Consider the following 14,221-nt stretch of genomic DNA (forward strand, 5'->3'; position numbering starts at 1 on the left):
CCAACCCTCTTAGCTTCCAAATGTGCTAGTGACTGCCATCTATCTTCTTGCTACATCTCCCTTGACATTTATAATTCTCATTTACCATTATTTTTAGCCTGGAATGTTTATCCCTCCTATTTTTTACTAATGGATCACTTTACCTAGAGAATTCATTGATTAAAGAAGCACTTTACTTTGAAGATTCATTAGAGGACTCTTCAACATGCCTGTGATATCAACCTCTTAAAGAGAGTAAAAGATTTTTGAAAGAAAACAAACTCATAAATTTTGTTACTTGCAACTCACTGAAAAATTATGGTGCTTCATAAACAATAAGTTGAAAGCACCATTGTTGTTAGAATTACATTGCAGAGATGTGACCGCCCTATACTGTGTGTCACAACATAGGTAATAAATTGAAGCATTTGACAAAAAAAGAAAGAAGTGAATTGCCGTAGCCTCCATGCAATAATGAAGAAATGTGAGAATATTACTCTGCTAAGCCTGCTGGTGTGTGTGGGCCTGGAAACTATTTGCAGATAGTTATAGAACAGAGGACCCCATATGTATCATGCCTGTGGGTCAAGCAGCAGGTTAATTAGGTAATAAAACATTCTTCATGTCAGAGCTGTTAACTGGATACTATAAGCTGCAATAATATTGAAGTATTCATTTTTTGTCATATTACTTTACAATTTCAGAAAGGTCACATACACAAGTTAGCAACTTCACAAGGGCAGCTAAACAGAGATAAAAGTGGAGATCTGAAACTGCACAAAAATATGAATGAAAAGCTTAACAGTTGGATTACACTTCCAACAGAAAACGTAAATCCTTGACATTTGTTGCAGAAGAACAGTGTATACTGAATGCTTGACTGTGAAAAAGTCACTTGCTAATAGTTACATCCAAAGAACTGAGTATTATTAGTGCAAAATTGATGACACTAATGAAAAAACTGTAAATAAACTCATTCTTGGGCCATACTCAACTTTATTTTTCCTGTCACAAATTAAATTTCTTCCTTGAAAGGTGTCACTAATAGAATAGTGACATTTATTGTGTACAAGTCACAGAATGCCCACAGAAAAAAAATTCTAAAAACAAGACAATCAAACTAGGAAACTGTTCACTACTGACCACCTCTTATCAAGGTCTCAAACAATCTTTACAGATATCCTAATATTACTTACAGCCCCTACTCTTGCAACCTAGAACTCCCATATAGCATAATTCAGAGAAACTGTCTGAAAACGAGAACATTCAAGGCACTGAGAACCTTAAGGCCCAAAGCACATACACAAAGTTCAAAGAGAAATAGATGTTTATGAAATCAAATACACAGACAAACCACACAGTGTCATAGGTCTAAATTTTTTTTAACCATGCCCTAACATCTTATACCTCATAAAAATAAAAAAGTATGCAATTTATATGACAAAGTACTAATTAATATCTGGGATTATATCTGTTTTTATTAATGTTAATTAACAAAATACACTAGTGACAAGTGTCTTTTTACAGGTGTAAAGTTTGAAATTAATGTGAAACTAAAATCAGGACTAAAAGAATAGATACTAAACGTACTACACAGACAGTTATGATCTATGGTCCTCATTACCATTATTTTCATTAAGCGCATTCTGCAGTTTTAGTTTCAGATAAAACTGTTGATATACCTCTGATTACAAAGTACTACTACATACATACATACATACATACATAAATACATGATGTAGACACCAAATCATGTTGGCACCCTATATAACAATTGAGCAGCACAGAGTAATAAAATTACTCTCTATGCTTTGGGCCAACTTGAAAATGAATATATGACACTATTTTTCATGAATGTTCACATATACAATGTGGGCCTACAGAAACAGACAAAGCTGGTTCATCATTAGATCAGCGGATGTCAAGAACATGCTACACTCCCAAAATCAATGACTGTGTGCTTTTGCCCCTTATGGTTCTTGGCACCCCATCTGAACAAATTTCTCATTGACCAGTATCACAAAGTATGCAAACATATAAAAAGTTCTTACCATTCTCGAGTAGGTGTAACAACAGGTACGTGTCCATCAGTGCGTCCGTGTGATGATGGATGTAGCTCTATAGTGAGACTGGCACTTGAACCACGCCTTTCCAAAAGACCCTTGATACGACCACCAGACCCAACACATCGGCGCACAGGAGTGGCAGGGTCGGAGGCAGGAGCTGGCGGCACGGCAGGTTTTGTGATGGTGACAGGTTCTGGTGTTGGAGTTGGGGTAGGAGGCAAAGATGCCTTTTTCTCTTCAGCTTGCTGTACATGTGCCTCCAGTGGGGAAGGAGGCTGCAACACTGGGTGGAATACCCAACGACCGCCAGCACCAGTACTGTCACCATCACCAGTCGGTGCCCCAGACTTTATACCAGGGCTCGCACGGCCACTTCCACCCTGGGAGGATAGCATCTGATTCTTCAACCACAGCAGGACCTGAATCACAAAATTATTTGCTTAACATATGGTTAGTTTTATGAATAACAAAAAAGCTTCAAATCATCTTAGCTCAACAGATTAAAAGAAAATCAGGGGGATTAATTTAAAGTTAATTGTTCAATGGTCTATAAGACATTGTAGCAGCCAAAATGCAGCTCCACTGTGACTGCTGTTCTCAAACAGCGGATGAATTGGTTGTCGCATATAAGCAGCTGGAAATCGCCCTGACTACTGCAAATGATTGTCAGCTGCTGCAAATCAGTGTGTTGGAAGAACTCCCGAGAGTTGTATACCTGTGAAGCCTTTACCAGAGGTACCTCAAATACTGTTCTCCTCTGTGGATCCTGTCTCCTCTACAGAAAGTACAAGATCTGTTATTACTCGTCCACTTGACTGCAATCAGCTTGTCAGTGGTAGATCTAGGCATGCCCTACAGGGTGGATGGAGAGGTGCTATCTTTCACTGAAACTGACCCAGTGGGACTCACTTCACCTGTTTTGGGGAAATCTGTTTTGTCCAGTGTCAAGAGGAGGCAAACACAAAAGAGTAGGGGTGTATCAATCATCAGCAGTTCAAATGTACGATGAGTGACGGTACCCCTTAGGCAAATGGCAGCAAGAGACAGGAAAGGACACCACATGCACTCAGTGTGTATGCCTGGGGACCTCACTTGACATGCTGAAGAGGCTATTCCAGCAGCCACTGACGGAACAGGGTGCAAACAACTGCAGATTGTGGGGCTCATTGGAACAAATGATGCCTGTCGTCTTGGGTCTAAGGTCATTCTTGGGTCATTCCAGTGACTGGCAGAGAAAGTTAGAAGACTAGCCTTGCGCATGGATTGTCGACTAAGTCACAATTTGCAGCATTGCCCACAGAACTGATTGTGGCCCCTTGGTTCCGTGTCGAGTGGACAGACTGAACCACATACTTCGCAAGTTCTGTTACAAGCTAGGCTGTGACTTTCTGGACTTGTTCCATAAGGTAGGGTCCCCTAAATGGGTCATATGTGCACTACACATCAGAAGCTGCTACTTAGGTAGCTGACTGTGTGTGGGATGCACACAAGGTATTTTTTAGATCAGGTGACACTCTCCATCCAATCCAGATAACAATATATGTAGGAAACACAGAAGTATCAGTGTAAGATCAAAAGAAATGCCTCCCACAGAAGGGAGTATTATAATCCTAACTGACGAAGCACTCGCACCAAACTACTACAGTTTGAAGCACTACTGGAAAGCAGCAAAGCTCACATAATACTAGGCACAGAAAGCTGGTTGAAACCTGAAACTGATAGCAGTGAGATGTTTGGGGAAAATTTAAGTGTATATGAAAAGGATAGACAAATGGGAAATGGAGGTGGTGTATTTGTTGCAGTAAACAAGGAGCTCAAAAGCACAGAGATAGAAACTAAAGCTGCATGTTAGACTGATTGGATAAGATTCAGTGTAACGGGTGGGCATAAAATGACAACAGATTCATCTACCCACCAGATGGATCTCAGGATGTAACAAAAACTTTAGAGAAAACCTCAGTTCACTTGTATGTAAGTTCCCCAACCATACTGTAATCATCAGTGGAGACTTTAATCATCCAACAATTAATTGACAAAATTATAGTTTTGTTAGTGGTGGATATGATATCCCGTACAATTTTATTAAATGCCTTCTCTTAAAACAACCTAGAACAGATAGTTAGGAAACTACTCATGATGAAAATGTATTGGATCTAATGACGACAGATAGACCTGACCTCTTTGGGCATGTCCACACTGAAACTGGTATCAGTGACGCAGTTGTGGCAACAATGATTACCCAAGTACAAAAGACAACTAAAATGACCAGACATATTTATATGTTCAATAAACTAGATAAAAAACCAGTAGTGTCATATCTCAGTGAGGAACTCGAAACTTTCAGCACGGGGCAGGAGCATGTAGAGGAGGAACTCTGGCTCAAGTTTTAAAAGAATATTAGGATAGGTATTTACCCAGTAGAACAGTTCATAATGGGAAAGAACCTCCATGTCATACAGTCACTGTAAAGAATCTTCTAAAGGAACAAAGATTACTGCTTAATAGGTGTGTAACAAAGAGTAATGCTATAGGTTGAGACATGCTAAATGAAACACATGTGTGTGTCAAGAGAACAATGTGTGAAGCCTCAATGACAATCATAACAGAATACTGTCATGTGATCTTTCACAGAACCCAAAGATATTCTGATCACATATAATGGCTGTTAGTGGCATCAAAGTTAGCATCCAGTCCCTAGTGAATGAGACAGGAACAGAAACGGAGAGTAACAAAGCAAATGTTGAAATGCTTAACTCAGTTTTCAAATGTTCCTTTACAAAGGAAAACCCAGGGGAGTTGCTCCAATTTAATCTTTGTACCACCGGAAAGATGAATGAAATAAGTATTGGTGTCAATGGTGTTGAGAAACAGTTTAAATCATTAAAACTGAACAAAGCTCCAGGGCCCAATGGAATCACTGTCAGATCCTACACCAAATTCGCGGCTGAGTTAGCCCCTCTTCTAACTATAATCTAAAACAAAAAAACCATGCAGGATTAATGGAAAAAGGCACAGGTCAGATCTGTCTACAGAAGGATAGTAGAAGTGATCCATAAAACTACTGTCCACTATCCTTGACATCTTCCAATATCTTGGAACATATTATGAGCCCAAACAAATGAAGTATTTTGAACACAATGACCTCCTCGATGCCAACCAGCATGGATTTCAGAAACTTCGATCATGTGAAACCCAACTTGCACTTTTCTCACATGACATACGGAAAGCCTTGGGTCAAGGCAATCGGGTAGATGCTGTATTTCTTGATTTCCCAAAAGCATTTGACTCAGTATCACAACTATGCTTATTGTTAAAAGTATTATCATATGGCACATCAAGTGAAGTTCATCAGGTTACCCTACATTCAGAGGCTGTTGCACACAGTGACTTAATTTGATTTGTAAATAATAGATTTCAGCTACCAGTCATCCTTTGGAATTTTTATTGGCAGATCTAGATTTCAGCTAGAAACTAGGGGTCGACAGAAGCGTCCGATCCAACGCGTCGGCTTTGACCCGTGACGTAAGGGTGGTGTCGTGTGTGACATCATGACGGCGCGGAGTTTGGTTCGAGTGTGGCTGTCTCCAGTTCCGTTTTATCTTATTTTATTTACTTTTCTGATCTGTTCGTTCTATCTTGTGAGATTTTTTTTTAAATTTAAAAACACTTATTACTTATTTTAATTATCTGTTTCCTCGAATTTCTGTTTTAGTTTATTATATTTATCTTTCTGATCTGTTCGTTCTATCCCGTGAGATTTTTTTAAAAAAAAAGACAAAAAACACTAATCAGCTACTGAAGCATCTTTATCTTCTATGGGTTGCAGGGGTTACGACCCCTGGGGAGGTGGGTGGGTATTCATGCATGGCTGTCTTCACTTACACGTTGTAGCTACGCAAGGCGTCTAAATTTGTTTATATTTAGTTTGCCAGCCACCCAAAACACCCCATTTCCCCCGCTTGTCCCGTTAGTGTCATTAGGCTTCTTGTGGAAAGTGTGTGTGTTTGTTTTTGTTTCCGCCATATTTGTGACGTCATGGGTCAAAGCAGACGGGTGGGATCGGACGCTTCCGTATTTCCGAAACTAGCCATTCTCAATGCACTATCCTTTTTTTGGTCAATGCATGTAATGCCTGTTGGTCTGGCTTTGTACACAGTTCACTGAATACTCATTATTCAATGAACTGTGTACAAAGCCAGACCAAGTAAAATTTTGAAGTCAATGATATTCACATTTTTGTTCAAATCCACAATTCGAAGTTTTGTATTTGGCAGGATGAGTATCTATCGACACATAGTATACTAAATGATTATGCTGGACATATATATTAAAACTGTGTCACTGTGGCCATAAGCCTGTAACTCAACTTATATATCTACACCAAAAATTGTTCACCGGCTTCACTCCATTCTCCTATAATTTATCCTCCCCAATATCTGTTCCAGGTTAATTTTTTAGCTCATACTCGGAGCAATGTGTTTTTAATAAATCACCCATTGTTTACAATCAATAATCGGCAATTTCCAAGATCCACTGTAAGTGATGTATATCGAGCATGCAGCTGTCATCGCATGAGATACTGATTTTGTTTATGGCATTGCTGACGCCACATCATCACCCAATGTCAGCAGCATTCTAGAGATTAGTGGTGCCAGTATAGTGTCAACCTGCACTGCTATTACCTGGCAGGAGTTAATTCTGAGATTGTGTACTCTGGACTTTCATTTAGTACCAAATCACAATTTTAGGAACAGTGTGGATTGTTTGGCAGGTGAATGTCAAATTTGGTGAAAGATATAACTACAGTCTATGCTGCCACAACAGGACTGCTTCCAGCTGCATACACAAAATGTTAAATTGTCTACAATGAAGATCTGGATCACAAGTAATGTAAGTTAAACGACTGTTTTTTTGGTACACCTTTTGTCAATGTTGTCAACACTAAATAAAACTGATATCTTGCGCTATGACAATTGTGTGCTTGATATAATTGTTTGCAATGGATCTTGGAAATTATACAATACTGCAACAAAACTCCTAGTTTATTTTGCCGACAACAGAGACAGACCAACTAAAAATGATAGCTTACCACAAATGTGATGGCAAGAAATCCAACGGCAGCAAATAAGATGACAAAGAATGGCAGTTGCCATTCAGGCCGCCAACTGCCACCCAAGGCTGCCACCTCCACACCTGTGGGACGCGGACGTCCACTGCCAGTCCCTTCATCTGTGCCCACAGAGCGCCGAGCTGATGTTGACAATGTGGCAGTGGGGCCATCAAGGGCTTCCTCTGATGAAACATTTTCTGTAAATGTAAAATAAAAATATTTTAATTAAATGCAATGCAAGGTATTATAACACACTAACGATAACTTTACAGCAGGAAACTTTGTCACACTCACTAGTATTCAGTTCTAATCAGTCAAATCAGATAAAGATTTTTGGAGAAATATGACAGATTAAGTAATTCCATAACAATTCATCAGATCTGAAGCACAAAATGATGTGCTGAAAACTTATCCAGTTAATGTGTGAATGCAGCCACAATTAAGTGATATCCTTCGAAACAAGGCACCATGCTATCACAAAATTAGGAAGCATAAATAAAAGACAATGACTTATTTCCAGAACTGTGGAAAACAAGCCACCTATAATATTCTAAATAAATCCTCCTTTTATACATTGCAATATACGAAAAACAACTAAACAGCAGTGAAAAATCAACAAGCTGGTTGTCACCGGCAAAGAATTCCCAGCACGCTTCTTTGATATTAATTAATCAACAGCATCTTAAAAGTTATATGTTTCAGTAGAAATTTTGTTGAAAAGTATAGCAATAAAAAAATCATCTCTACAGAATTAAAAACAATCTGTGTGGTGATGAAATTTTGATTTCAGCCCATCCTCCTTGTCATTTTCTTACATGACTAATTGAAATCTGAGGCTAATAACTTAAAGGCCTACAGTAAATTATTGTTATAATAAGATGATACACATACAGGATTCAAAGAAACAAAATCAACAGTGTGCATCTAAGTAACAACACAAATTCATTGGTCATTTACACAACAAATTAACGTCACTCAAGACAAAATGAAACAGATGGGCACTTTCTCATGACGCACAAATCTCTTGAGTACATAGGCTAATCATCTTGTGGTGTAGCAGTTCCTCTTGTTATGTCTGTGCTTGCTACGAAATGGAAGTACAGCCACAATTAGAGTACACTTTAACTTCTAACTAGAAGCTGCTGAGCACCACGATTTTACAAATACCAATTAAAGGCTAACCGTGTATTAATGTATTGCCTACATTACAGGGCTTGCGATTAAATACTAGAACCATAGCTCTTTTAAGTTATAGATTTCCATTTGTTACATCTGAACATAACTTCACCACGTGGAAAAACACTTCACAATACGAAGAACATGTAAAAAGAAATGTGACCCATTTGTCCACCAAACTCAACTTAAGATCTACAGGAAGAAGATTCATAAAAGCAGAGATGATAGGCAATTTTGTATGGTATCAGAATGGGAGGAGTAAGTGAAAGTCTGTGCAGACATTATACACTTCACATACAGAACTCAACAGCAATGTAGAAGACAAAAGAGATGGCAAAGAGATATTACCAAATTCAATGTACGCACAGTTTGAAAGTGGAGGGAGAAGTATACATATTTGATAGATTCGGTAAAGAGATAATTAGCTACAGCTACGAAACAAAGAAGAAGCAATGCACATTATCAATTTTCTTGGATACTTTACCAGCAGCTGATGTGACAGTTGCCACAGGCAAGGCAGTGCCGTCTTCATCCAGAAACCGATACTGGTAGTGCTGGTGGTCGTGCTGCACTGATGCTGGGATTGGGGCGGAGGCCATTAGCTGCCTGAACAGCAGGTCCCCGCCTCCCCCACGTGCATCGCCCTCACTTCCTATTGCGACTACATTATCCTCTGCCAAAACAACTGGCCGGCCCCCTGCGCACTCACCTATAAAACAAAAAGGAGTAATAAACTAAATGAAAACTGCGAATTAGAATAAGTAAATAAGTGACTACTACCACGAAAGACTGTGTCCTATTGTGGGATTTACAGTAATTACACAGGAAAGTTGGAGCACACTAGCAAGAGAGAAACATGGGCACCCACACAACATTAACATAAATAACATGTATACAACCAAACTCAAATTTTGTTAATTATCACTCTCAGTCTATTTTGTTCATCACAAAGGGTTGAAACCACTCAAACTGTTTCTTTCACTCCCAAATTGAGTGTTGTAGACTTTTGCTTTTGCAAAGAACTGTCAATGTTTTGCTTTAATTACATCACACCCTCTAAGCAAAAAAGCAATATCCAATGACTGATCATCCTACTTACACAAAACATTTTAGAACCGAAATTCTGCTGAACACTACTGCATTATATTCTGTGATTTTAAGGGCAACAACATTTTAATGCAGAGAACTTGTAAATTTCATTGTTATTGACACTGCAGCTGCTTGACTAGAATGAAGAGCTTGCTAATACCAAAAGACCGTAATACACGGAGAAATAAAAGAAGCAGTATAACTGACATGACAGCACATAAAAATTAAATATTTCAAGATATGAAATTCTGAATGAGTTTTATGGCCACGGGTTAGCTTCGTAACTACCTGCAAGCTTTGGAAACAGTGTTTCTAATCCCTATCCAGGAGAGAGAGAGAGAGAGAGAGAGAGAGAGAGAGAGAGAGAGAGCGATTTCGAGTCACGCACTTCTATCATGTTTCGCAAGTAATACTTACAAAAGAATGTAAAAGAAACTGACACCACTTTGAAGACATATAGGCTACAAATGCGGGTGCAGAGAAGAAACAAGTAGCTTTCTAAAAAACTGGTAACCGACAGACATGAGCCTAACTCACTTCGTACTACCGTATTTTTACTGCTTTAATCTCTCAAAGTAATGAGAACGCGGGCACGCAAGTATGGCAGTGTTAGGACGAATAATACCTGTTCTATCTTAGCAGTGGAAAAGCTATTGTCAGTTAATGCAATACGTAGAACCTGTAAAATACGAGTAACTACACTGCTGATCTGTTTCATGTTTACTAACAACGTATTTCACCAAAGTTTATAAGCAACACACAAAAGCAAGAACTGGAACCGAAGAAAACAATAACAGCAGTCCTACATCGCAAACTTACACTGGATAAATCAGCTAAGCGTAGCTGAACATCTACACATCAGTACAGCTTCGGCCGTTTCTGAACACAGCGTTCACTTACACTACGACAACGCATCAAATGTGAAAACAATTGACACAGATCCAAGATATGATACAAAACCATTTGTATTCAGCTGTACGAAACACAACAGCACCGGCGGACTCCACTCTTGAATGACGGCAAACATTGTTTATTTTGCCGTATAGGCTCTAAAGCTGCGGCTGCAATGGTAACTTTCACGAAATGGAGAAGACTGACACTGTTGCGTGACGTTTTTTGTACTGTTTTATCTACATCAGCTGCCAGATAACAAGCAGACACGTAAACACTGCTGATCGCATTACCTGGTATCTCTAAACTCTGCAAAATAAGCACAACCTGCAGGAGATAAACACACACTGCCCTCCCCGATGTCGCCATATTGAAGTCTGCTGCAGGATTGAGAGCATCCCCGGATGAGCGCCGTAGCCCGTAGCTCGAGTGTAAAATCAACCAATAAGAAGTGGCCGCTTTCAAAAAGGCGGGATGCCTCACTTCCCCGTTCTCCAGCGGAGTAGGGGTACATAACACTTCGTGCAGACGTATGCTACAGCTCAAGTAATGCGTGTTCGTGACCGACAGAGGGTATAATTATCGATTCATTCATTTAAGAAGCTGTTTAAAAAGGAAGTCCGCGCTTTGTCCAGATTGATACGTAGGTATCTCCGTGATTTATTTTTGTTTCCATTTAATGTATGTTAAAACTTATTGCGCACGTATCAAAGGCAGCTTACAAGGATATGAAAAGACAAATTTGTTGGTATTTAGCTCATTTATCTTAAATGTTAAGTGACTTAAGAAATAGTACGGTGGATGCAATGCGCACGTGCTAAATAAATTTCCATTGGTATTTAGCCAATTTTTACGACGAGAAATAAATTGATTTACAAGGCCAAAATTTTATTCTATCGTGCCAAATAGCTAGAGTAATTACACTCAAACAGCGAAAACATGACAGTCTACGAGAAGAAAGTAATTTTTATGCAGGAATTTAAAATTTTAAACCAACTTCACTCTAAAAACGCCGTAGCGCAGCAGAACAGGTATAACTGAGTCGTATTTCGTCTTTCTTCTTGTTTTTTGTTTTTCTTTTTTTACTCACGGGCATCAGTTATGCATGAGAGGGAGCGAGAACAATCTGAAGTACAGTCAATATACTTCACATTAAGTGAGAACTTACCGTCATGGAATGCATCGCACTTATCAACGAACGGGGACACTCCTTCAAAGAAGGTGAGCAGCGGTGAATGGAAGTACAGAAACCTTGCGTAACAACACACTATCACCTCGCACAAGCCCAGGCGATGCCAGAACAGCAAAGACGAAGACAGCAACAACTCGCTGCGTAGCCGTCCTTGCCCACGCAATCTGGCACGAATTCAGCATACGGCCAGCGGAAACCGCCGGCCGCTCTCCCACGGATTTGTATGAATGGGAGAATACGCGACGGCGTTCACACACACACACACACACACACACACATACACACACACGCACGCACACGAACTTCGAGCGGAAGGGGAGGCACTGCTAAGGCCCATTCAGAAAACACAGACCTTAGAACTCGACTTTCATATTGTGTCGTCGACGCGCGTACGTATCGCGAGTAGTTCGGAGAATGCAGAGACAACACAGAAACAATTGACAGGTGACAAATCTAGCTATGCGCTACACTGTAAAATACAAAAATAACTACGCGCCACACTGTAAACTATATTCCGCTGTCTGCAGGACTGCGTTAACGGGCCGGGTTTCCGAAGTCGCTTTTAGCGCACGGGAGCAGGCAGTGAATGTCGATCAGGTGATGAGCACGTAGACGGGAAGCGGCGTGGTTCTTGTTGTGGAACGAAGTACACTGAGAAGCCGTTACGTCGTTCATCGCACACGATACGCACGTGGGTACAGCATTTGGTCGGTATATACAAGTATGTGGACTAGGACATTCACTGTGAGTGGTGTCAGATTGAAGCACACTTACTGTAGGAGGCGACACGTAGTCATTCGGCACTCTCTCGCAGTCCCATAAACAACAGGCGGCAGGCGCGCAGCGCTCTGGCGGACTAGGGCAAGCTCCCGGCGAATCGATTTTTTGACCGCTGCGTGGGTGGCGGCAGCGCGCGGGTGGGCGAACCCCAGAGATGACTGACATGGCCGGTCACAGGTTGATACCAGTAGGTAACTACGGGCAGATATCCTCATACAACTACGCTACGATTCTTGGATTGTAGCCACTGCGAACATTCGTGTTGCGGACAAGAGAAGTAACTGCGAAGTTGTAACCAGATTCAGGGCGTAGACTGCCACGGCCAAAATGAAAATGTCCCTCAAGCCACGTTAAGAGGTCCATATAGTTTAGTTCAGTTGCAGTCTGTCTGCAGTAACGGTATATAGAGTGTGCCATTTATCGTGACCACCTCAAATAACTTTTTGTCCAGAAGCGAAATAAAAAAAAGAATGTGTCAAGCAAATGTGGTTTAGACGTAAACCAGCATCTTTGCCTTTCTTATAACTTCGTACGTTATGAAAAGCAGAACGCCGTTGTTTAATTATTATACTTTATTTGTTCTTCGTCAAGCCGCTTCCTCTTCTCCACATTTTTTTTTTTTTTTTTTTTTTTCTCCAAGAACGTGTTACAGAGCACCATTCGCGTATGCACGTCAGTCATTTACTCCACGGTCTTCGTCTGAAGGTAGGAATGGGAAAAACCGACCGGTTAAAGCCGATAGGGGTACTTTTCGGTATTTTTTTGGTATCGGTTATAATAGGTAATTCGTTTTCAATTTTCCATACCAGTGGAGCTAAAATTTTTGATTTTCAGATTAAACCTTTTTTAAAAACGTGTTTTGTAGGAAGTTCTGTGGCTTCTGGAATATTGGTATCGTCTTTGAATGGTATAATTTCTGATGAAACGAGTCAGTTTACAGATGGACTCATTCTAGAAAGCGTATCTACCAACAAGTGGACAATAAATATTGGCCAATTGATTAATTCATCATAGAAATTTTAACTATTGTCGTGTAATTATTGCTGGTAGATGTCATATTTTGCATACAACTAAATTGTTCATTTGAATTTTCTGAAAGAGCTTTCTTTGTTTTGTCAGTAAAAAATTAATTGCATTCAAATTCCCATTAAAAGGAAAGGATATATATTTGACTAAAAACGTGTTTTTCATTCAGAATATTTAAAGAAATAGAACGCTACAAATTTTTCACAAGATTTTGTTATTTAACTGTCATTTCTAAGAAATAATAAAAAAGAAAGGAAGTTATAGTAACAGTAATAAATTAAAAACTCACCAGCTCATTCATACTTTACGATAAAAACAGAAATTAGCCGCTCTGCTGCCTGTGTGAATTCGTGGTGAGTTCTATGGGACCAAACGGCTGAGGTCATCGGACCCCAGGCTTACACACTACTTAACCTAACTTACACTAAGGATAACACACACACTTATGCCCAAGGGAGGACTCGAACCTCCGACGGGGGGAGCCGCGCGAACCGTCGCAAGACGCCTGAGACCGCACGGATACCAGGCGTGGCTGCTGCCTGTGTCTACATAACATGCCTTTATCTGCTTGTAGCCCTTACGAACGGACAACTGAACACGAAAAATATTCTCCAACCTCAGTTTTTATCCTTTAGCACTGATTATTCGTTATGCTCCCATAGTGGGTCCATCCTCGATTATAACATGATTTTTGAGCAAAGATGTAAAAAAATTTGCTATCAGTAGGAGAATAACGTGAATTTTTGTAGTATTCAAGCCTTCATTACTTTTTGAGGATAGCAGTGAGTGATGGACGGACTGTTTTCTTTCATTTCCATATTTTATATGATATTTTGATTCTACGCTACTGGCCATTAAAATTGCTACCCCAAGAAGAAATGCATATGATAAACGGGTATTCATTGGACAAAT

General features: G+C 39.9%; 1 protein-coding gene across 3 annotated transcripts in view; it reads right to left on the reverse strand.

The window, feature by feature from the left end:
- LOC124544636 (tyrosine-protein phosphatase non-receptor type 7-like) overlaps nt 1–14,221 on the reverse strand; it is a 366,221-nt gene that overhangs the window by 15,879 nt on the left and 336,121 nt on the right. The window contains exons 1-4 of one of the 3 annotated variants that reach the window (XM_047123245.1): nt 10,605–10,724; nt 8,816–9,040; nt 7,135–7,352; nt 2,031–2,464 (exon numbers count right to left, since the gene is read on the reverse strand). In XM_047123245.1, coding sequence (XP_046979201.1) covers nt 2,031–2,464; nt 7,135–7,352; nt 8,816–9,040; nt 10,605–10,680 — 953 coding nt within the window. In that variant the 5' untranslated portion in view covers nt 10,681–10,724. Of the gene's footprint in view, nt 1–2,030; nt 2,465–7,134; nt 7,353–8,815; nt 9,041–10,380; nt 10,495–10,604; nt 10,725–14,221 lie in introns of those variants that run through there. The other 2 variants (XM_047123246.1, XM_047123247.1) reach the window with 2 other exon arrangements.

This window comes from Schistocerca americana, chromosome 8 (genome assembly GCF_021461395.2).
Source record: "Schistocerca americana isolate TAMUIC-IGC-003095 chromosome 8, iqSchAmer2.1, whole genome shotgun sequence".
Lineage (NCBI taxonomy): Eukaryota > Metazoa > Arthropoda > Insecta > Orthoptera > Acrididae > Schistocerca > Schistocerca americana.